Source organism: Malus domestica, chromosome 07 (genome assembly GCF_042453785.1).
Source record: "Malus domestica chromosome 07, GDT2T_hap1".
In the NCBI taxonomy this organism is placed as follows: domain Eukaryota; kingdom Viridiplantae; phylum Streptophyta; class Magnoliopsida; order Rosales; family Rosaceae; genus Malus; species Malus domestica.
Genome location: NC_091667.1, coordinates 12,297,345 through 12,321,763, shown reverse-complemented (window position 1 = coordinate 12,321,763; position 24,419 = coordinate 12,297,345). Strand labels below are relative to the sequence as shown.

Sequence of the window (24,419 nt, the reverse complement as noted above, 5' to 3'; positions counted from 1 at the left end):
TAATAAATGATATGATTAAATGTGCTAGGGACTAAAATTAGATTTTAATCTTACATATGGTTATAATCTAAAACTCATCTTTTTTAGGGATTAAAATGAAGTTTTCTAAAAAAAAATTGTTACATAAGTGTTCCTTATTTATCTCGAATGGTTAATTGTTGTGTTGCGATTGTGACAAGCATCAAAGATAAACCGAACCCAAAAATAAAGGGGAACAAGACTTAACCGATTCTAAGGTGTTTCCCATGTTAATTAGAGAACTTTCTTTATTGTCCTTTCAGTCGTCTTAACTTCCTTCTATTCTAGTTAAATGCACTGATAAAGCTCCTCTACAATTTCTGGGGAATATTTCCGTGATAAGGGAATGCATGCATGAACAATCTATGATGATGACATTATTGTTACACCGACCACCAGGTGTAAGGCTTTCTCTCGCACCCTTGTCTTCTTTAATTTGAGAAACTAACAGAAGATCAACCCTAACAATTTTGCTTGTGTAGGGAAATTTCTGGGCATAATTTCAGTTCATTTGATTTTCCTCTAGTGGAGTTTGCAATCCTCCTTTTGGTGGGAGCTCGATCGGGGCCGGGTGTAAGAAATCCACCACCAAACTTAATTATCGAGAGGTGCACTTAGGCTCAGCAGACTTTGAGCAAGCTCCTCTTCTTGTAAACCATTGATAATTGCTGATATTATTAGTATCTCTTAATCTTAAGACATGCTAGTGTAATTTTTTTGTTTGGGATTGTTTTTGGGTACTCAGTCCTATTGTGTAAGCAAAAAAGAAAAGCGCAAATGGTGAATTATCCAGGTACTTAAAAGTATTCATCTTCAATGCAGCTTTGCATGTCAAACCTTTCTCTTTTTATTGCAACTTAAAGTAATTAGTTAAAAAAAATTATAGCTTAAAGTTAGAATATTGTTTATAATATTAAAATAAAAAATTATCGCAATAAAGACAGCTAGAGGCGTCTTGATCTAAACACAAGATGTAGAATGTCACTTACAATAATAATACAGCCTTTCTCAAAATAATAATAAAATAATAATAATAGAGCATCAAAACTCGATTGTTTCACATTATATAGATGCGGATTGTGAAAGATGATATGACTCTGTTTCAATACACTAAACATCAACATAAGAGAGAGTGTGTGTGTCTTAAGGGCAATGAGTACATCAAACTTCCATCGATCCACGTCAACATGCTATGGTTGGAGAGCAATTTATTAAGTACTAAACAATATTATGTATTATAAGGCTTACAAATGTCGATATTTTAGTGAAATTTGAGTGAATTCATTTTATTTAGTGTAGATATTTTTACTATCTATCTAATAAAATAGTATCATCAACATATATGAGTCTCTTCTCTGATAAAAAAAAAAAGAATATGATACAAATATATGAATAAAAATATCATTTTTATTTTATGCAATGTGTGGCATTTAAAAGAAGGGAAAAGATATATAGCCAGTGAGATGCTGCCAAATCAAATTTCAATTATATTATATGCCGAAAATGTCCACTCAGACCACTCTTTTCTGCAAAAAGATTAGAAAGAGAGAATAACCATAATAATAATTCCGACATCGCATTCTTTGGCATCTGTCTCCTCCTTCCACTCATTTTCATCTGTTACTTCATCCACAGTACATTATATACATACTCTCTCTCTCTCTCTCTCTCTCCCCATGAAAAGACCCTCCCAACTCCCTCCACAACAACCGCAGCATCAACAAACTAGCTATAACCAGCAAGCTAGTCACTCTCCTCTCTCCTGCCTTTCTCTCTGACTTATTCATTGTTGTTGGTTAGATGTAACTAGCTTCCAATAATAATATCCTTAACTGGAATTAACTTCCTTCCCAAAAAGCTTGAACTCTCCATTGCACAGATTAGTCGAACCTTGACTTGTTTATAATTAAAGAGGTTCTACTGTATTGAACTTTTGAAACCCCTCCAAAAATAGCCTCCCTTGCATACCATAGAGAGGAAGCCAAGCTATATGAGAGCTTGGTTAATTATTACTAAATGACATATTACTTCTCTTCTCAAGGTTGAAAAGGTATCAACAAATTTCACCTTCCAAGTGATAATAATTTTTTTAATAACAAATAATGTATTACATTAGGTGGTAAAATGTATAATTTCACATAATGTACGAGAAATTTGGACAAGAACAACTTGTATGGGAATGATCATGTCATGCAGCAGTACGACTATGTTTAACTCCTTGCTATATTCTTTCGTTTGGTTCTATATTACTTCTTTATCATTTTCTAATGAAATAATTTCATAATTACGAAAACATGGCATATCCAAAACGGTCTAGCTAGAATTCGATGTTGAGAATGAATCACATATTGATGGAATGATGAACCTTGTATGGGCTTATGAGAGCATTTCCAATGGAGATCTCTATTTAGGGACTCCCACCATCACATTTGAGTACTCATTTAAGGACTTAAAGGGAATCTTTGTGCCCCTAAAGGAATATTGCCTACAATGAGAGAGTCCTTATAGTGGACTCCGTAAATTTGAGGTTTTTACGATTTTATGTGATATTTTGATTATGTGCATATTTTTTGTTTATATTAACATTTTTTTAATTCATTTAACGTTGTGTTGTCGTAAAATATTTTTGTAGGGACTTTTTAATAGGGACCATTGATTTAGAATATGTTGAAAAGAAAAAATAAATAAATAAATAAAAGTATCTGCTTACTCTAGGACCCGCGCTTGCACCTGAAGCTATGTGGGAGCTTGTATAATTGTTACTTAGTGACATTAGTTCTCTTCTCAACCTCTAAAAAGGTACCAATAAACTACACTTTTCTAGTGATAATTTTTTTTTAAATAATAACTAATATCTTATCATTAAATACTTCGGTCCAGTGATATTATTCTTCACTTGTAAGTGAGAAGTAGTAATAATAATAATAATCATAATAATGATAACGACGACGACGACGACGACGATGATGATGATGATGATGAAGGATTACATTAAGTGGTAGAATGTATCATTCACATATTGTACGAGAATCATTTGAACAAGAAAAACTTGTATGGGAATGATCATGTGATATTTTCTCTTCTCAAAGCATTACGATTGGAACCCCCAATTCTCTGGCAAATACAGCTCTTTTGATCATCTCTTCACATGTACATGCAGTAGCGTTTAAGTAATGCCCTTTGATTTCACCTATTTCAGCATGTGCTTTATAAATTGCTTTGGCACAAAATAAGAAACGGTCTATCCAACGCATAAATGGTTTGGAATTAACATTCTCATTTGAAAGGTACGCACCGATACATTTCACTTACCTAGTGATAATAATCTTTTTAATATTAAATAATGTATTACATTAAGTGGTAAAATGTATCATTTCACATAGGTTGTGCTATCCACACACTTTTTTTTTTTTACTTCTTACACACCCTTTGTTAATTTTTTTTCTTTTGATCTTTTTTAATTCAGTTATTGACAGCCGCAAATTAAGATGGTGTGTAGAAAATAAAAAAGGGTGTGTGGATAGCACACCCTTTTCACATATTGTGCAAGAATCATTTGGATGGAAAAAAAAAACTTTGTATAGGAATTGTGGAGATATAAATTAACCACGTCCAATAGGAGAAGGACATGTGGACTTTCACCTTAATATGACGGTTTAGTCATTAACGTTGTGAGCAGACCACATGGTACCTCAAATGGCCTGACATTTGTCTGCCCTATAGGTATTGTGCCCCTAGGTCAGGGTGATATATCAATCCTGCCACCATGCCATACCCGACCCAAGGTGGCAAGAAGTCAACTCTTTGAAGTCTTCTTCTTTGGGTGTCCTACGCTACGACACAGTTATCTATCAGAGACCTCTGGAACTACTCGTGAGCTATCTATGGAGATTCATCTGCATCACATTACTAGAAAATAACATTATGCCTAGTATAGCCGGCAACCTCCCTCCCAACTGCCTACGAGAGTTCACTTCTATAAATAGCCAAGTCCAACAAGAAAATTGGTAATTGCCACTTACTACTCAAAATTCTCTCTGACTTAGGCATTGGAGGCCCTTTGGCGGACATCCTCTCCCTTTTTCTCAAGTGTTAAGTTAACAGTATCTCTTATTTCGTAGGTGGAGTTTCGTCAATTCAACTTTGGACGAAATTTGTATCCACAAGCCTAATCATGTTGTGCAGCAGTACCATGCTGAATAGAGTGACACAACTTTCATTTTGCATAGCTGAGTGATACAACTAGGTACATACCCCATCTTCGAACTGGATTGTCGCCCAGCAATATCATATGGCATAAACAACGCCATACAAGTCGGCTTACTGGGGAAAAACTAGCTAGTTAATTCAGTCTTCCTCCTTGCTATACAACTTTCATTGTTGGCATTGTATAACTTCTTTATCATTCTCCAAGATAGCATTTTCTAATGAAATAATTTCAAAACTTATGAAAACATGGCATATTAAAAAAGGTCTAGAGTTTGAAACAGGTCGGTGCATCCATACATAACGTTCTTCTCTCTTTCTTTAAACCTTCCAATGGGTTACTGCGGAATTATGGTCAAAAGTAGCTGCAATGATTGAAATACACGGTAACATAGAGAAATTTGTAGAAACTCTTCCCTTAATTGTTTGCCAAGGGTTTTTTCATCTCTTAAGGTCAAGATATACGGAGAAGACAGGATGAGTGGAATTCACTCTAGGCTAGCCGAGTCACTAAAGTCAAGCTTAGAAGTTTAGTACTTGTAAGCGGAAAGTTTTAGATTCAACTATCGTGAATGGACAATTTGATGTCAAATTATTATGATAGTGTGTGGTTTAACCGAGTCTCTACCCCTTTGTGTGTGTACACATACTATTGTATTAATAAAATTGAAAGTAATAAGGTAGTGTTGATAATGTAATTAAATTGCTAAGGGGGAGCAGAAATTTTCAAAGAAGTGGATTCATGTTCTTTTAGTTCGCTGAAAAATAAAAATAATTCAGAATTTTTTCGGACTTGAAAGATGCAATTAACAAAGACTAGGGCTAGACAAATATGGCCTTTGTGTTTCTTACTAGCCATTAAAGGGAAGGAACAACATATTTGATAGCTATACACGAGAGTGCTAGAATGAAAAAACCTAAAGTTTTGTCCTATAAATAACATTTTGGACCAAGTTTGCACAGGGGTATGAGGCAGCTAACATGTAGCTCCGCCCTTGTAAATTGCACCCGGAATATGTTGAGAAATTTTGAAAAGTGGAAGCCAAAATTTGGGCGCCTTAACGTTTAATCCTTTTTTTCGACATTTAGATCCATGCAAAGGAGTTCTACATATTACTAAAAGACTGTGTTGCTAGCTTTGATTAAGAGCATCAAATTTCTGTATACTTATGTTTATTTTTATTTCGTAATTCTAATTTGATTCGTTCAACTTAAAGATCATAATTTTTTTCAGGAATTGTTATTGGCATTCCAAAAATCTCATTTTGCACTCCAAACTTTTTATAATTAGAAAGAAAAATACAATTATGAATAGTGTCGAATGTGTTTTTTGAGTGCTAATAACAGTTCTATTTTTTTTATAGAGACTTTTTTTTATTTTTTTTATTTTTTATTTTTTTTAATTTTTAATTTTTTTTTTTTGTGTAGAACAAAAGGATCTATGTAGAGCCCCTTTCTAGTAGTGCCTTTTGTCTTTCTTAAATGTATGTGTTCATATTTGGTGCTGGTGGGTTTTACATTTTAGGGATTTTGTTTTGATTTAGGGTGGCGGGTTTACATCATTTACTGTGATGGGTTTATTTTCTTCTTCACCATTTTATTCCACTTTTTTTTTTCACTTCCCGATTGATGGCTGGAAGAAGAAATGGACAAGGGTTTTTAACTTTTATTTTTTATTGCTTTTCAAGAATAACACAAGGAGATGGTAGATTTCACAATTAGGTAGAGAGATGAACTCTTGCGTTGATAAACGTTAATTTTGACTATAGCAGTACATAAACATGTCCTCTGTCATTTTTTTTTTCTTACAATTAAAATGTAAAAAATCATGTAAGTGTTGCAAAACTAATTCTGAGAGTGGGTGAGAGAGAGGGACGGCAAAAAGAGAGAGAAGGGCTCATGTGTATGAGAATTGTATGTTCACCCTCTGACTTAGCACCTTTATTTATACTAATTATGATGACCTTTCTTGTCTTACAACTAATACAAAGCTTATGAGGAATTGATCTACAAATCCTATTAGGAATTCACTTTAAGTTTGCACATTCATATTCTTAAATAAACACACTAATTACAACCCTCCCTTAAGTGTACAAATAAAGAAGTAGTTGCATAAAGTCTTCATGATTAGGATATGGAGGTTGTTGTTGTCAATTGTCCGTAGGTACAATAGTACTAACACGAGTCTCTTAGTATAGGTGCATATAAAAAAGAAATCTCACAAAACCTGGCTATGGCAAACTCAGTGGAACAAACTCATAGTCTAAGGAGAAATTGAGTTAATGCAGAATGTCGATGGTTCACATCTTTAGGATGATCATCAATGCAAACAAGGGTATGACCAGCCCATAGTAGATGCCACATCAAAACCTTGTTAGTTTAGCATAAACCCAATGAGAAAAAATGCTGCTAATCGTAGAAAAAAAGAGAGTATATTAAGGTCATGTGAGTATACTTCAAGATATTTTCCCTGAGTTCGAGAAAACTCTCCAATTCCTTAAACAACCTTCTGAAAAAGTAAACTTCGACGTGACCTCGTGAAGAGGTCAGAAAGATTGTCTTGGGATTAAATCTACTTGACTTCGATCTCCTGATGCTCTTGTTGCTATGAGTGAAGAAAATTTTCGACACAATATGCTTGGGATTGCCTCCTTTGATGTATCATTTCTTTAACTAGTTGATACATGCAACGTTGTCTTATAGTTGTTGAAACACCAACGATGGAAGAAAAACCACATGAGGTTCTAATGTGATCAATCACACCCCTCGACCAAAAGCATTCACGCGATGCTTTTGCATGACTAGAATCTCAACATGATTCAAAAATGTAGAGCAACCAACTCTTGTTTGGTTGATCTCCAAGATATTACAATATCTCCAATGGTAAAGACATAACCTGTTTGAGGACATGCCTTGTGCAGGTTAGAATAACCAACGTCAGCGTAACTAACAAGGAGAACATCATTTTGAGGATCAGGGGTTGGATCCACTTGACGATGTGTAAGGATAGAATAAGCCTATATCCATAGTACCCTTAAGGTAACATAAGATGTCTTTAATACCTATCTAGTGTTTGTATGTAGGCGCATTATTGTAACTTGCCAAAAGATTCACAGCGAATAAGATGTCTAGTCTAGTGCATTGAGTCAAGTATGGTGGAGGTTTAGTTTGGGTGCCAACCTTATCGTAGAGACGATGGTGAATTCTGCGAACTCGATGAGGGTGTGGAAAACCTTGGGTTGGTCTAAATTAGGTGTGATTCTCCAAGAATTTCTCAGAGTTTGATTATCAGAGACGATCACCATCACGAGATGACGGTGAGGCGTCATGGTGAACTGGTCTCTATGGCCCAGGGGAGTATCTAGATTTCTAGTGAATGAGATGAGGTGACTGTGACGGCTAGAGGTTAGGGACAACGTCAAACAACGTGACGTTCCAGTCGGGGCAGGTTTTGGGTGATCCGGCTCGCGGCTCGCAGCTCGAACGCAGGCGCAACTCTAAGTTACAACTTCTGCAATTTAGGGTTTTGAAATCCTTCTATTTTATTTTCTTTTCTTTTTGGATATACCCACACATATACACCAACATATAACATGCATATAGCATAGAACAATATCATAGTATTCATGACATAAAATAAATTGAAACCAAATAGATTAGGATTTAGCAAGGTTTCCTTTAGGATTATCTCCTTCTTACAGAGATACTTTGTCCTGATAATGTGTAACTAACTTTGAAAGTGGGTGAGAGAGAGGGTGATAACGAAAGAGAGAAGGGCTCAGGTGTATGAGAATTGTATATTCACCCCCTGGCCTTATACCTTATTTTATAATAATCATTATGGGCCTTCTTGCTTTACAAGTAATAAAAAGCTTATGAAGATTTGATCTCCAAATCCTATTGGGATTCTACTTTAAGTTTATACAATCACATTCCTAAATAAACACACTAATTACAACATGAAGCTTTTTTTTGTCAAGTGTTAGAGTTACTAGGTTAAATTGTTAGTTGTTACAGGTAGGAGGTTGGAGAGAGGTTGGGATTGAACATGTACCAAGGAGCATATGCATCCTTACTTTTCGCCACTGCGTTAAAACGTCATCTGCTGGAAAAAACACTAAGTTAAGTAGTAGGTAAACTCATTAGTGATGTTCAAATAAATAAATAAATAATCTAGAGTAACTTGCATGCTTGTAAGTTAAAATACCCTAACATACATATCAATGAATAAAATCTCATATATTTTGTTGGTTATTATGGAACATTTTCCGTGCAAGTGATCATGTCATGTGTAATTATCAACATCCATATTAACCACATTGCAATTTGACTCAATCTGTTTTCTTTCTTTTTAATTTTTATTTTTGAAATTCTTGCCATGTATGTGAGGGGACATGATCTGGCTAACCATATTGCAATTTGCAGTGCACCCCATTTGGAGGTCAAAGACTGAAGGTGGTGTAATTGTAGTACTACTGATACGATAGTGGAAAGGCTGGTGCTGCTTTTTCGTGGTGATGTTAATGTTACATATACAAGGAAGAATTATATTTTTTGATTTTGCAAGCAAACCATACTTCCTAGACTTGGATATGGCATGCGCCAACAACAATTTTTTTCTGTCTTAGGGAATGATTTATGCACATTTTCTATTCACTCTCTTACTAACTATCGAGAATTAGAGTACAAATGGCGTGGATTCTCGTCATTGGTTACTGATTATAGTAAATCAGAATCCAAACTTTATACAAAGTCGCCCTTGCTTGATTTTATATATATATATATATATATATATATATGGGACAATTTGGATGCGGTCCCTAACTATCAATATTCTTTAATTGAAACCTTGTTAGTTTTTAGTTTTTGATTGAGGTCCCTGACATTAATGTAATAATGTAAGTTACTATGTTTTTAAATTAAAAATTAAAAATTGAAATTTTTAATTGTTTATATTAATGAGATTTTAAATAAAACCCATAATTTATGGGATTAAAAATAATAAAATATAAATTATACTCTCTATTATATTGTGTGTGTGTGTGTACATATATGTATGGGTACATTAACCAAAATTAACAAAAAAAATTATTGTGCCAAAACATGGATACATTCTCAAATCAACGAAAAAGAATGTACCCATATAAGTTTAAACATGGATTAAAAAATTTGAATGGATTTTATATTAAAAAAGGGTACATTTTACATATAACAAATTGATATATTTGAGAATGGGTACATTTAAGATTAAAAAAATTGAAAAATTATATGAATGAGTACATTTAAGATTAAAAAAAATTGAGAATCTTTTTATATATAAAAAAAAACTAATAGGTACAAACTTATTTTAATTTAATTTTTTATTATTTTGGAAATGTTTGAATTGAAAATTAATTAGAAGTTTAATAGAGGTGTGAATATTAAACCCTAAATTAATTACTAATTTTTATATTAAAAATTATATAATAAACATGTAAATTCATTATCACATTAATGATAGGGACTTGAATCAAAATTTGAGAACTAATAAGGTCTTAGTCAATGAACAATAAGAACTAGGGACCGGATACTAATTTTTCCTATATATATATATATATATATATATATGTATGTATGTATGTATGTATGTATATATATGTATGTATGTATTTTGTTTTACTTAATTAGAATGGAGGAGAGGTTGCGTCGAACAGTTCAATAAACATTTTTTTTTACTTAAATCCAGACGAGTTACGTGACACCAGACGGAGAAAAGGGACATATAAGGTCAAGGCTACAGGTTGTGGCGGCGATAGGATAAAATGTGGAAGACCACTTATTCTTTCACTATGCCACTCAACAAGTTTTGTTTTTCTGTCAAGAAGCTATCTAACTAAGCATTTGGAGTATGGCGTGATGTTATATGTTTTTTAGGGTGTATAGTATTGATGGGTTATTGTAAAGGGGTGTGATATCCACACACCCCATTTTACTTCTCACACATCTTTTTAATTTTCGGGCGTCGGATCGGATGAATTGAAGAAGATCAACGGACATAAATTATCAAGGGGTGTGTGAGAAGTAAAATGGGGTGTGTGGAAAGCACACCCCTATTGTAAATACTTGTTTTCTTTTTTCTTAAAAAGGAGATTAGCTGGTGACGTCAGTCTATCTTTCTGGGAGCAGAGAAGACTTACAGGGACATTTTAGCCTCCCTATGGCCACCATCGTGCGATTCACCGGCGTCAAGAATCGAACCCAGAACATGCTGTAAGGAATATGGGCCTGAAATTCGTCTTCAATCACTCTTACATGTTTTTTAGATATTTCCATTGTCGATTTGAGGGAATTCCATTACAAATTTTGATTCTTTGCGTCCTAGTAAATAGAGGGGAAGCCATAGATTGATTGCATTCCCTTTTTTTCATTCTCATTATTGATAAGTAAACATGAGAGAAAATGTGCACAAGGTGATAAAGAGTGTGTAGAAATTTAAATTTATTTTCTTATATATAAACTCATCACTTTTTTTCGTTGATAAACTATAAGATAATTTAGACTGAGTGTATTTGTTACCACTTATGCTAACAGATATTTAAACTTGAGTGCAAAGAGAGACAAATAGAAAAAATGGGTTGTCACCATGAGGAGCAGCACATGACTAGGTGAGATACCAGTCCGGTTGGGAACCATCCAAAGTGAAGAAATATTGTTATTGAAATCAATTTCCATAAACTGAAGCAACCAGCACAAATGATATATACATTTGGTGAAATTGCAATGAGAAAATGATCAGCGACTTCCATTCAGTTTACCGAAAGGAAGAAAGCCGACATCTTTCATGATTTCTATATACAAGATTCAAAAGTGTAATTAGTAATCCTCCCAAAAAGATTACAGTTCGAAGCAATGAGAGAGAGAGAGAGAGGTGCAGTAAATGTGCTGAATTCCATGCAACAATCATGGCCCTTTCAATCAATTTCTAGAGTCTTTCAAATCTAATGATGATAAGATTGGATGGAGGCATCGGATATTTTGGCGGGTCCTCTTCTGTCGCCAAAGCTCGTCGTCACCCTCCTCATCCTTGTGTTTTTAATTTCTCAAAACATCGTCCCCACATCCTTCCTGCAGGTGAGACTCAACTATCCCCCACCAACTATTTGCTCCAGAAAATTTTGTGTCGTCTCCTACTTTTTCCATGAAACTATCAAATGATCTATGGATTGCATTGTGGTTGTAATATCATTTAGAAATTCAAAAGAATTATGTATATATGTGTGTATATATACATGCTCTATTTGTTGGTCACTATATATTACAAAATTTGGTAACATTTTGCTAGACTATTTGAAAAGTATGGCATAAACATTATGCTAGACTATTTGGTAAAAGAACACATATCTAAAAGGTAATGGATTAATTATGTGGGTTCCATCGAGTTTGTGTATGAAATACCTGGAAAGTAAAGTATCTCATTAACGTAGGAAGGTTGTTTATTCCATACTCAATTGCCAGTTCTTTACATCCCCATTCCTTCTAATTCCTCGTTCTTTGGTATTCCCATGCTATGTAAGTAAACATTAAATCTCCTATAGTAAGTTTAGATATCTTATGAAGCTATTAGGTGGCTTTTGGCAGAGTTTAAACTCCCATTTTGTGTCATTACCGGTGGCTTTTGACATAGTTTACTAACCCTCCATCGGAATTAGCCGACATGTGGTTCTGTTCTCGGAGTAGTTTGGTTTATTTTGGTTTAGCTTAGTTTAATTTAGTTTTCCTTAGTTTAGTTATGTTGGCTCGCCTAGCAAGTGTTGTGGCTAGGGCTGGGCACGGGCCGGGTTAGGCCCAAATTTGAAGGGACTAGGGCGGGGCAAGTATTGAAATTTCTGAAGTTGGATAACTCGGCCTGTTTGAGCCGGGTCCACGAGTCCAACAGAAAGGAACGACGTCATTCAAGACGTCTTCCTCCAACGTCACGAAACCCAGATGCCCAGCGACAAGACTGTCGACCACGGACGACGACGCCTTCAACACTGTCTTTTCTAAGTCCGATGAATAAAGGCACGTCCCTCGCGCCATCATTGTCGCCATCTTCGTTGATTTACAGCCCACTGTCTTCTCTGATCTGGAGCCATGCACCATCTTCGTCCATCTGAGTGAGATTTCGATAAAATCAAAGGAGAGACTGAGAGCAGATTATGGTCAGAAATGGAGGGATTTGAAGAAGTTTGGCGCTGTTGGAATGGTTTCTGGCTTGCAGAGAGAGAGAGAAAAAAATGAGAGACGTATGAACTTGGTAGGTTTGGGTTTGGAATCAAAGAAGGGAGAGGGCTCAGGAAGCCTGGGAAGGTTTCGAAATGAGAGAGAAAGAGGGCCGAGAGGAAGTTGCCAATTCAATTTCCTTCATTCAATTTCATTTTGTATTATTATTGTAGAAATGGCCCAATTTCATTGTATTATTATTATAGGAATAGCGCCTTCCATTTATTCAAATACGTGGGTTTCTATTTTCTTAGCAGTGCCCATCCATTGCATTATAGAAACGGGTCGGTCCCAGGCCCTGTGGGTCTAAAGATTTGAACCGGGCCCGTCCCACCCTGCCCGGCCTCGTTTATTCTAAAAAAAATTGGACCCGCCCTGTACCCGCTCCGAACTGTGATTATCCACCCTTACCCACGAGTCCTCTACCCGTTTGCCCACCCCTAGTTGTGGCCGCACTGCAACGTTGGCTGGATATGGTTTTTGCATTGAGCGATGCGTTATGTGGTCTTGTCTACCTACGATGACTTTATGTGGCCTCGCTATTCGGCAATAACCTTTTGCAGTTGCCGATACAAATATGGTATACTTGTCGTCTTATGACAGTTTTGTGTGGGTGGCGTGTGAAGTTTTCGTACATGTGGTAGCCATCTAGGGATTTACTATTGTTGTCTTGTTTGTGCAAATTCACATCCGGACATTTTCTTGGTCACTAGAGCTTTATACCCAATTGGCACGTATGTATTGTTTCAGATGACTCATGAAATACCAATCTATTTTTGCTTGTAGGAAAAAAAAAAGTTATTGGGACGTAAGGAGGAACTTGTATAAATTTTATGGTAATAACCATTAACTAATAACTAATGTATAATACTTTCCCATTTTCAGTAAGAAGGAAAGTCATCATTTCTCACTAACTTGACATCATTTTACAATACAAGCGTTATAGTTTGAATTTTTCATTCTCTTTATCTAGAAAAAACAAAAAAAACAAATTTAGTGACGAGAGAGAGAGAGAGAGAGAGAGAGAGAGAGAGAGAGAGAGAGAGAGAGGGGAGGGCTGACGAAGGTGGTGGACTTAAGTTTTGTAATAGGAGACGCACTGGTGAATGTGCTGGACTTCGAAAGTGTGAAGCTTGATTAGAGCGATAGGGCTTCTTGATCCTCTTGTTTGCTATTCAAGTAGTCGTTCTCCTTCGCAATCTTCACCTTACTTTCTACTCCTTTGTCGTTGGAAAAAGTGTCATGGATATTGTTATCATTAATATGTCACCGATATTTGATAGATTTTATTGATATGACGTCAATATTTGATATTGATACTAAATTTTGTTAATACGAGATCGATATTCAGTGCAAATTTCGTTGTTCACGTCGTTTGAATCGCTTTGATTTGTAGCGGGTCCCTTCCTTGTGTTTGAAATGAAATGCCAAACTCTTCTCACAAATAGGCCCAATGTACTTAATCGAGCCCAAATATGTCCCGCCCTTAATGAAGGCCCAACTTCTATAGTAAAAAGAAGAAACCACAATGCAAAAGAAAATACAATTTTTTTTTTTTTAAAAAAAAAAAGGAAAATTCGTTGGCGAATATTCTAGAGCAAATGGAATTAGGGTTTGCTTGTCAGCTACTGTATATATAAAGCCTCCTACCCTCAGCCCTTCGGTATCGCAGCACCTCCATACTCAGAAGTACAACTACTACTGTTCATTTGAATTTCATCATCCCAAAAATGGAGCAAACTTTCATCATGATCAAGCCTGATGGTGTCCAAAGGGGCCTGGTAAATTTCTTCTAAATGCTTATATATTTTCTTGTCTTGTTATTTAAATTTTGTAGCTTTACTGCAAACCAGTGAGAATCTGATGTGGGTTTTATTGGGTTTTCGTAAATGCATGGTTTTGTATATGAATTTCATTGAAAGTGTTACGGTTATGGTGTTTGGATGGTGGGAAAATTTGGGAAGGGAAAATATGGGGTTTCTGGTGGGGTGATTGAAGAACTAGTGAAATTGGATGAATCTGTGTTGGGGCTGCAAGTTTCTATTTACCTGCATGGATTTTATCATTTGGAGTAATTATTTCACTTCAATTTTATGAGCTTTTAATTAATTGAATTTTTTTTAAGAGGTTTATGTTTGTTCTAGGTTGGTGACATCATTAGCAGGTTTGAGAAGAAGGGCTTCTATTTGAAAGGTAATTCTCAATGATAGATTGATCTTGTAATATTTTATGAATTGTGATAAATTTAATTTGTTTCAAATGTATTCTGACGAAAGACATGGCACAAAACCGAGGTTCTATGATTCATATAGGCGACCCCACTTAGTTGATAATGCTTTTTCGTTGCTGCATTTAGCACATGCCTTTGTTTCATAATGATTATCAACTCAACAAATTACTAGCTAAATTTACCCCGGCTAGAACTTGGTTGAATTTGCCTTTACTTTTTCACTGTTTATCTTTGAACATTGGAGAAAAGATCCCAAATTTAAAGTAATATTAACAAAAGTTTGAGTCTTCTTATACTACTTGTCATTTAGATTCTATCTGGTACTCTGCTAATATGCTTGTGCAAGCCATGTGAGTCGCATTCTAGATTTGTTTAGGGTGCGTAGCTTGTAATTTATGCCAAGTTTTTTGCTGAATATGTTCAGGTATGAAGTTCATCAATGTGGATCGTCCTTTTGCTGAGAAGCACTACGAGGACTTGTCTGCAAAGCCCTTCTTCAGTGGATTGGTTGATTACATTATCTCTGGTCCCGTTGTTGCTATGATCTGGGAGGGTAAGAATGTTATTCTTACCGGCCGAAAGATCATTGGTGCCACCAACCCAGCAGAATCTGCCCCCGGAACCATCCGTGGTGATTATGCAATTGAGATTGGCAGGTAATTTGATGGTTTGAATTATGGTGAACATAAATATTCTAGTCTTTCCAGGTTTTGTGTAGTTTGATTGCATCTCATGTGATCAGTTTAAAATTTTAAGAACCCTCGATTTCTTATGCATTTGTTGTGCGATGGTAGTTTGACTCGACGAAATTTTATTGGCTGACAGGAACATCATTCATGGAAGTGACTCAGCCGAGGGTGCAAGGAAGGAGATTGCACTGTGGTTCCCCGACGGCCCTGCAAACTGGCAGAGCAGCGTTCACCACTGGATCTATGAGTAAGGGATGTCCGATTAATCCACCGGCTGCCGTCTCTCGTCGTATTTTACTTTCCGGACTAGTCTTCTAATGAACTTATTACGTTTTGACTTATATTTTGAGTGTGGCAATACCCATTTCTTCGGAACCTTGGGATGCCAGAGAGGTGTAAGGTTATTGTAGTGGTTGCTAAGAACTGCTGGGTTTACCAGTGCCCTTTCAAATCAAGCTTCATATTTGAGTGTTTATTTTGTGCGTTGGTTGAATTCTTTCTAAAGTTTTACTCGTCATAAACTTATGTGGATGGAGGGATTTATAATCTGAGTTCCCAGAAATAATAAAATTACTCTGAATGACACTACCCGTTGCCGCTTAATCTGCCACTGCTACCGCTGTGGCCACCGGCTCTGCTCCTTATCATCGTCGTCACCACCACCATTGTCAAAACCCGCTGCCGCCACCTTTATGATCGACCACCACTCCACCCCTAGCGCCAACCTCACCTTCATTGTCGTCTTACAACCTTGCCTGGGTCATCGAGGCCATTATACTTTTATATCAGGCAATGAGTGGTGATGACGTTGTAGCTCTCAATTAGACAACGTTGTAACTCAATTGCTTGACAACACCCCCAATCCCAAAATAGTTTGAAAAGCAATATAAGCAAAATTATTTTATTTGGAATTCCAAAACAAAAGAATTTCCTCTTGTCGTTCGAAAATGGTACTTTGCTACGGTTGCGAAAAATAGGTCACTGATTCTCCTCTTCCTAACAACTAATTATTTAACATTTAAAATAAAATTTATCTCGTCAAATACTAATGGTTCCCTCCAATCCAAATAGTTTGCGATTAAGGAGTTTTGCCGTGTTCATGTTTTTGGTAGTCATTTCATTTGTCAGAGGTATCGAGAATCCACTAGGGATTTGTTTGATGCGTTGTAAAAGTTTAACGTGTTGCGTGTGAGAACATCTAACCTTGGCATAAAGTAGTTTCTGATTTTTTTTAGGACACGTAGAGATTGTTGTTTTCTTTGCCAAGGTATTGGCTGCCAACGGATGATTAGTGAGGCATCACTTTCAGTTACCCAAAAATCCCCCCCTTTCTATTTTATTGGTATACGAAAGGAATAGTATTCTCCTTCGCTTAAAGGAAAGATACATTATTTCCTATATTTTATGGCGAGGTCTAATCATCATACACAGTGTAAAAGCTAAAAAAAACTCGAAATACATTATTTCTTATATCCTGTATTCTCACGTTTCTCCTCTGTCATCTCAAAGGTTAATATGCCATGAGTTGCAAAGCGGTTGGTTTCTTTTCCAAGCTTGGCAATGGACCGAGTAGTGAGGCATCTCTTTCAATTACCCATATTCTCTTCACTAATAAGGGGGAATATTTCTTGTACAATAGTGCTACTTACACTTATTTTTATCTCTAACACATCCTTGTTAATTTATTGTCATTGATCTCCTTCAATTTATTCGATCCGACGATTGAAAATTGAGAGGACATCTACAACAACAACAACAACAACAAAGCTTTTTCCCACTAAGTGGGGTCGGCTATATGAATCCTAGAACGCCATTGCGCTCGGTTTTGTGTCATGTCCTCCGTTAGATCCAAGTACTCAAGTCTTTTCTTAGGGTCTCTTCCAAAGTTTTCCTAGGTCTTCCTCTACCCCTTCGGCCCTGAACCTCTGTCCCGTAGTCACATTTTCGAACCGGAGCGTCAGTAGGCCTTCTTTGCACATGTCCAAAACCACCGGAACCGATTTTCTCTCATATTTTCTTCAATTTTGGCTACTCCTACTTTACCTCGGATATCCTCATTCCCAATCTTATCCTTTCTCGTGTGCCCATACATCCCACGAAGCATCCTCATCTCCGCTACACCCATTTTGTGTACGTGTTGATGCTTCACCGCCCAACATTCTGTGCCATACAACATCGCTGGCCTTATTGTCGTCCTATAAAATTTTCCCTTGAGCTTCAGTGGCCTACGACGGTCACACAACACGCCGGATGCACTCTTACACTTCATCCATCCAGCTTGTATTCTATGGTTGAGATCTCCATCTAATTCTCCGTTCTCTTGCAAGATAGATCCTAGGTAGCGAAAACGGTCACTTTTTGTGATCTTCGCTAGATTGCTCCGGTCATTAGTGTGGATAAGTATATAAATGGATAGAGATAGGAAAGCAAACACAAGATGTACGTGGTTCACCCAGATTGGCTACGTCCACGGAATAGAGGAGTTCTCATTAATTGTGAAGGGTTTACACAAGTACATAGGTTCAAGCTCTCCTTTAGTGAGTACAAGTGAATGATTTAGTACAAATGACATTAGGAAATATTGTGAGAGAATGATCTCGTAACCACGAAACTTCTAAGTACCGGAGTGTGGTATCGTCTTGACTTGCCTTATCTGTCTCATAGGTAGATGTGGCATCTTCTCTGGAAGTACTCTTCCTCCATCCAGGGGTGGTATCTGTAACTGGTGAAGATGCACAAAATAATGTATCAATTTCATTTCACTTAAAGCTTACTTGTAGTTTCAGGCTTGGTCAAGCGCGATACAAACCAATGTGTAGATGGTCTACCCTTTCTGTTATCCATTGACAACGAGGTCTCATCATCTTACGAGTTTGATAAAATGTCATTTCAAAGGGTCGGGAATGTTTTCTTTACGCATTAACGGTCAAGCGATAACCAGTTAACAAGGTAATACGATGCCAAGCATTCATTTTTGCATACCCCACAATGTAATCTCATTTTTCAAGTCCTTATTCAAGGCTCATTCCTCCAATAATTCGGCCAAGTTGGAAAGTTTCATAGGTTATAAGAGTGCCTGTCCATTTATACGGTCATACGTAGACATTTTCCCATTTAAATGTATTTTTCAAGGAATACCTAAAAGATAAACGCTTCGGTTCAAAGCTAGGTCCAACCATTTTCGCAAACTTCGTTTTGATGAAATAGGAACAGTTTGGACCAATCGGCAAATGAAGACTTCCTTTCGTACAAGGACATTTTCCACAGGTATTTTGGAAAACAAGACCAACTCTACATATTTCCGAACGACAACAATTCTATATCTTCAAACGGGGCTTTCAAGTCCCCCTGCAACTGATGACCATCATCAGTTATCAAACAATAATATTCCAGAAAGCAATCAAACGTTAAAAATCCAAACAGAATCCCATTCGACATCCCCAGACGCAGTACCAAACATACCTCTATCTATGTATTTAACATCCCGTCGGCCATGGGCGTACTGAGAAGGATGCTCCGGTCTTACTCCACATGTACGAGATTTATACTCTGCATTTCAAACCTGAATCACATCGCGCTTGTTCCAGCCTCTTGACTCAAGAAACTAAAAACCAAAACCCTTTCCAAGAACCATTGACAATATGCTGACTTGCTGCAAGAAAATTTCGGGAGCATCGTGTCATGTACAAACACCGTCTAGTTAGAAATAACAGTGCTGCCGATGATTATGTAACTAGTTGTGATAGACTATTACATAGACTCTATGACAAGCTTCTACACTATCGGGAAAGAAGGCCATATGAGGGCAACTCTTCCAGCCGTGTTACATCTTCAAGCAGAAGTTCTTTTTCCAACTGCCGGCGTGTGGCCTTCATCACTGTCTGTTAAGAACACAACAGAACAAGGACAAAATATTAGCACAAGAAACTAACAAACCAAACGTGTGAAACATAATAGACTTCGCCCCACCCAAAATTCTCTATCCACCTCAACATAGAAGTGTGAAACTTCTACAAGGAGCAATCTGTAACCAGAACACCGCTTTTATATACAAAATTCACCCCAAGACTCAGGACACACAATGACTGATGAGGTTTTCAGTTACCCACACGTTAATGTCTTTACTTTCACGGCATTTGGGAAACTACATTTGACTAGAAGGTTATAAAATATATAAAAGGATTGGCCACAAATGCAGATAAAGGGAGGACTTCTTGAGAAATACGTACATTGAAATCCATATAGGATGCACGCATAGAAAGCCACTGATGGTCCATTAGCTTGAATGTGATGCAATAGATAAGATCAAACGCTGATTCATGTTCTGTCAAACGAAAAGAAAAAACATTATTACATTGAACAAAATACATGAAACAGCACATTCAAGCTGAAATTACCTGCAAGAAACTTCAAGAAAGTAGCTCCCACCAGTGTTCGTGGTTTGACTGCACATAAACAACACTGTCAACTGACAAAAAAACGTATAAAATAAACACAAAAGCTATTATCTAGAAGAATATTCACTACCGCTATACTTCCTATTCCTCAAAGGTTTTGCGTTAATCAACTTACAATTACATCCATCACTAATAATTGGGGCAAACTTCACATAGCATTTAACTAAACCCTAAACCCTAATGCTTTGTTCTCAATTTAGGTATTGTTAGCATTCTAGCAAGTTCTTACAGTGACCATGTACAAACCAATACCACGAAATACATTTGAATGCTCAAAACTTTAATTGACAAGTCAGCTACAATGCACTCAAAAGAACAAGAAATCAATTTTTTTAGGGAGTATAGTGCACTGTAGCTGATTTAACAACTCAAAATGTACAGAAAATCACAATATTACAAATAATTTTTATTGTCAGGAAATGCAAATATTCCTGAAAACTATAAGAATGTAAATGAACAAGAAAGAACAAGAAGAAATACCAACCAGCTTCGAGATCGAGCATTTGAATGAGCATGAATGTGATATTCACACCGGCAACTGCAAATGGGTACTCCCACACTGACCTATCACCTTCTTGCTTTCGAAGAAGATCCTGGAAAGATTTCTACAATGAAAGTATTTACTTTCAATGAGACACAAGTAGCTTATAAGATAGACCTATTGTAGTTCCCTATTGGGCAGCAACTTTCCGATAACCAAAAAGAACTTACACCACGCATGCAAGAATAGCCAAATAGAGATGCATATTACTGCGTACTCACACCCACAGAGGAATGATGCCGGACAAAGGAAGCAAAAGATGTGGTAGCTTATAAATGGTGAGAGCATTTTTTGTCCCAAGCACAACAGAAATAAACCCAGAAGTACATAAGATAACGCAAGGGAAAAATGCACAGGAACTTAAGGCAACACTTCACAATTTATCAGCCACTGCATGTATATTGTCCATGGTATATGAAAATAAATTTGTATTTAAGTTACTTTGACTTCTGTCTCTTATGATTTCAAGACAACATACATATATGTTTTTACATATGTCAAGTATGGGATGTGTGGCAGTTCTTAATGCTGTTGATCACATTGACTTCACCAAATGGTTGGAGTGATCAATAGCATTGTGATGTTAAATCTGGCAGGTGAAACTGTATGGTGTACATAAATGTGTATACCAGAGCGAGAATGGGAGAGGGAGAGGGAGAGGGGGGGGGGGGAGAGGGAGAGGGAGAGGGAGAGGGAGAGATAGAGAGAGAGAGGTCATACAGGGAAACTCCTAGCAAAGAACAACAAATTCTCCAATGAAATAAAACCACCACCCCTGAAGAAAATTCAACTAACAGTTAGTAACGAAAGAAGTAAAAAGAGAAACGAAAAAGCTAGCAACAAATGAGGTGTCCAAATGACGATGGAGATATTAGAATTACCTAAAGTCTGTAGATGGATCTTTCCCTTGCCAACCCATTTCTTTCCATTGCTCAGATATTAGACCACAAAGTTCTTCTTCAGGAAAGGCAGCACTCCACAAGGCCCTCAAAGCTTCCTAGAGTAAACCAGAGAAGTAGATCTAAGTATGTTGCTGAACTATGTGCACAAATTCAGAATGAAAAATTCATGCAAATCCTCCCCAAACACAATTAGGTTTACTGTAACTGGAATCTGTGGACTAATATATACCTGATGCTCAGGAACTGAACTGTCGTAGGAAACATCTATACGGCTCTGTAGTCTAATCAGGCATTCCTCCTGACAAAACCAAGGCATACATAATCAACACATTCCTCCCAAGAAAAATAAACACAGAAATCTAGAGAGGTTAAAATTATAATTCAGCACTATGCATAACTAGTCCATGTGCGATAAACAAACAGGAGCATAAAAAGGAGTCAAAAATGGGAAACTGGAAGTATTGCACTCAGGAGATTTCAGTATTTAAGTAAACCACTGGAGAAAGAACAAGAATTCCCCTTGCGGAAGTGAAAACTAAGCACTTAAAGACAACACTGGCACATATAATGGACAAACACAGTTTATACAATTGCAAGCATGTTACCTGGACAGGGGTTAAATCAAAGGAAGGACGAGGATCACTCTCTCTTCTCTGTGCACACACACAAGAAAGACCTCGGCCGAGCCATGCTGCTGATCCTGCTACAACTTCCGCTGTAACAAAATAAAACTCCCAATGATTAAGAACATGGTTTTCCAAATCCTCAAAGGAAAGCTGTACGAACTGCAAAATGATTACATAAAAGCTGTATGTACTATACAAACAATGTGCAATAACCGACAATGGTTTGTAAGATTTCTCGAAGATGACAGATGTTAAGATCCGTAAGTGTTTCATTCAAGCCACCACCATAGATTTCGCATAATGGAGCAGCAAAACTCGTAGATTTCGCACAGTGGAGCAGCTAAACTGCTGCAATTATAATAAACTACGCAACCTACTTTAAAGATAGTAGAGCCCCCACATTTCATAGTAAAAGGAAGTTCAAAGAAACAAGCCCAACGACCTATAAAAGTGAAAGTGCAAAATAATAAATAGCTAATTAAAGTAAATTCAAATAAAATATGAACACAGACAATTAAAGTTCCACAGTCAAAATTGATAAAATAAACATGTAGCTCTTTTCTTCAATTTTTGCATACATTTTGCCATCACTTTCAGCTAGAAAGCTCCAAATAATCGAAAATCCAAGTCCGAATACAAATTTACACCAATTGTTCAAAATAAAGGTGAAATCAACTAAAATAAGCATTCAGAAATCGAAAATGTGACGAATCAAAGTTTCAATCGAACAAAAATTTGCATATAAAATTAGACATGAAAATCTAATTGACTCACGCACCAAAGCAATCTATAATATCGGAGAACATCAAATTATTGATAATTTAAGCAATACTACGAACTCAATCAATCTCAATAGCAGATCTAAGCTCCGAAAAATATTCTTAAAAAATGGTGAAATGCTGAAGGAGAGAGAGAGAGAGAGAGAGAGAGAGAGAGAGAGAGAAAGTTCGCTTTCTAAGAGAGAGAGAGAGAGAGAGAGAGAGAGAGAATAGGAAAGCAAACATAAATAGAAAAAAAGCGAAGAAAAATAGAAGAGAGAAAAAAAGTTGACTACCAGAAGTTGAATGGCAGGTGTTGCCGCCGCGATCGAGACCTTGAGAAATCCTCCGAACGGCGACGAATGATCCTCCTCCTCTATCGTCCATGGTACTCATCTAGTACACCATAACCTCAATCCAAAATCCGCAATCAGATCAATCACCACAGGTCCTAGGGCTTTTCCCTCTCTCGCTATCGCCAGAAAATTGAGCGAACCGGAAATGCGGCGCGAACCGGCACTGGACCGCCGAAATGGAAGAAGGAGGAGGAGTTTCTGGTTCCTCGCTGGTGAAAGACGAAGGAGCTTGATCGGAGTCGGAAGTGAAGAAGAAGAGGAGCGAAAGAGAAGGAGGCGTAGGCGTAGGCGGAGAGGAGAGAGAGAGAGAGAGAAAGAAGTGGTTCTTGGAGGAATGGGAGAGAATCTTGAGAGGAAAGCTAGGGTTTCTGGAAGATCTGGGAGTCGGATTACATCGAAAAGTCGGTTACGAAGCTTTCTCTATTCTGCTCTCTCCCACTCTCTCTCTTTCCTGTATATGGAGTTGTGAGCATATGTGGTGTGATGGCTCTGGCGTCGTTTTGTTTGTTTGGAGAGAGAAAGATAGAGGAATCGGAGGTTACAAAATGAGCATTGGAAATATTAGTTACTTCTTTTGAATTTAAAAACATAATTATGATTAATTAATTAGGTAAAGCTCTCGGTATCTCTCTCTCTGTCTCCGTCCTATATTCTTGAAATCGGAAATATTGATAAGAAAAAAGAAACGGGGGATGATATCTGAGGGCGACAGGGTGGCTAAATATTTATGGGTAATGTAGTGTTGATTAACGTTTTTTATTCGTTACGTATTATTTGATTTACAAATTTATTTTTTTAATATTATTTAATATATATTCCTACATAACAAAAGTAAATATTTGTAGGACTATGTTTTTTTTAGAACTGGAATAAGACGACGGAATATAAATACCTTAGAAATCTAATCATGGGCTCAATAGCTCTTATCAAATTTAGTTGCACACACGGACCAACGATGCCACTACCTTGTGTTTTCCATAGGTAGGTGAATTCGACCGACTTCCCTGAGATTGATCATTCTTGGTCAGATATGGAAGACCTTACAAAAGCAATGAACTTCGAAAAGCCATTTCCAACTCTGGTGAGGAGTGCGGTTGATACAGAAAGCTATATCAATAATCTCACGACAACATGGACCAAGAATCATGAACATCGATTCTGTAATTTTCGCTTTTTGGTTTGTTGGGAACTCTTTGAGGAGAACATTCATCGTTGTGGTCACTCTTTTTTTTAGGATGAGGCCTCGATACAATTAGAAGTGAACTGTCTAATTTTTAAACCTTAGATTATTGTATCTTCTGATGTTTAACTACTCTTCAAATCATTCTTGACTTCTATAAAACCAACTTACGCGAGCAAGTTAGTAGTTCTAGGCTTGTCATTCAATTTTCATTT

General features: G+C 36.8%; 2 protein-coding genes across 3 annotated transcripts; one reads left to right on the top strand and one right to left on the bottom strand.

Moving 5' to 3' along the window:
- The first annotated feature begins 13,946 nt into the window (after window positions 1-13,946).
- Window positions 13,947-15,859, top strand: LOC103439015 (nucleoside diphosphate kinase 1). The gene is made up of 4 exons (XM_008377561.4): window positions 13,947-14,246; window positions 14,610-14,658; window positions 15,120-15,351; window positions 15,521-15,859. Exons 1-4 carry the CDS (start codon window positions 14,196-14,198, stop codon window positions 15,633-15,635), a joined length of 447 nt encoding a protein of 148 aa, XP_008375783.1. The 5' UTR covers window positions 13,947-14,195; the 3' UTR covers window positions 15,636-15,859.
- Window positions 15,860-18,682: 2,823 nt separating this feature from the next.
- Window positions 18,683-23,660, bottom strand: LOC103439014 (uncharacterized). Of its 2 annotated transcripts, none has more exons than XM_008377558.4 (10): window positions 22,965-23,660; window positions 21,890-21,999; window positions 21,514-21,582; window positions 21,264-21,379; window positions 21,103-21,157; window positions 20,326-20,446; window positions 19,782-19,829; window positions 19,614-19,708; window positions 19,139-19,265; window positions 18,683-19,036 (listed from the first exon to the last, which is right to left on the bottom strand). In XM_008377558.4, the coding sequence occupies exons 1-9, from the start codon at window positions 23,062-23,064 to the stop codon at window positions 19,164-19,166; spliced, it is 816 nt and encodes a 271-aa protein (XP_008375780.3). In that variant the 5' UTR covers window positions 23,065-23,660; the 3' UTR covers window positions 18,683-19,036; window positions 19,139-19,163. The 2 variants fall into 2 exon arrangements, with proteins under 2 accessions (XP_008375780.3, XP_070681322.1); XM_070825221.1 differs by lacking the exon at window positions 22,965-23,660 and adding an exon at window positions 22,689-22,896.
- Between the last annotated feature and the right edge of the window lie 759 nt (window positions 23,661-24,419).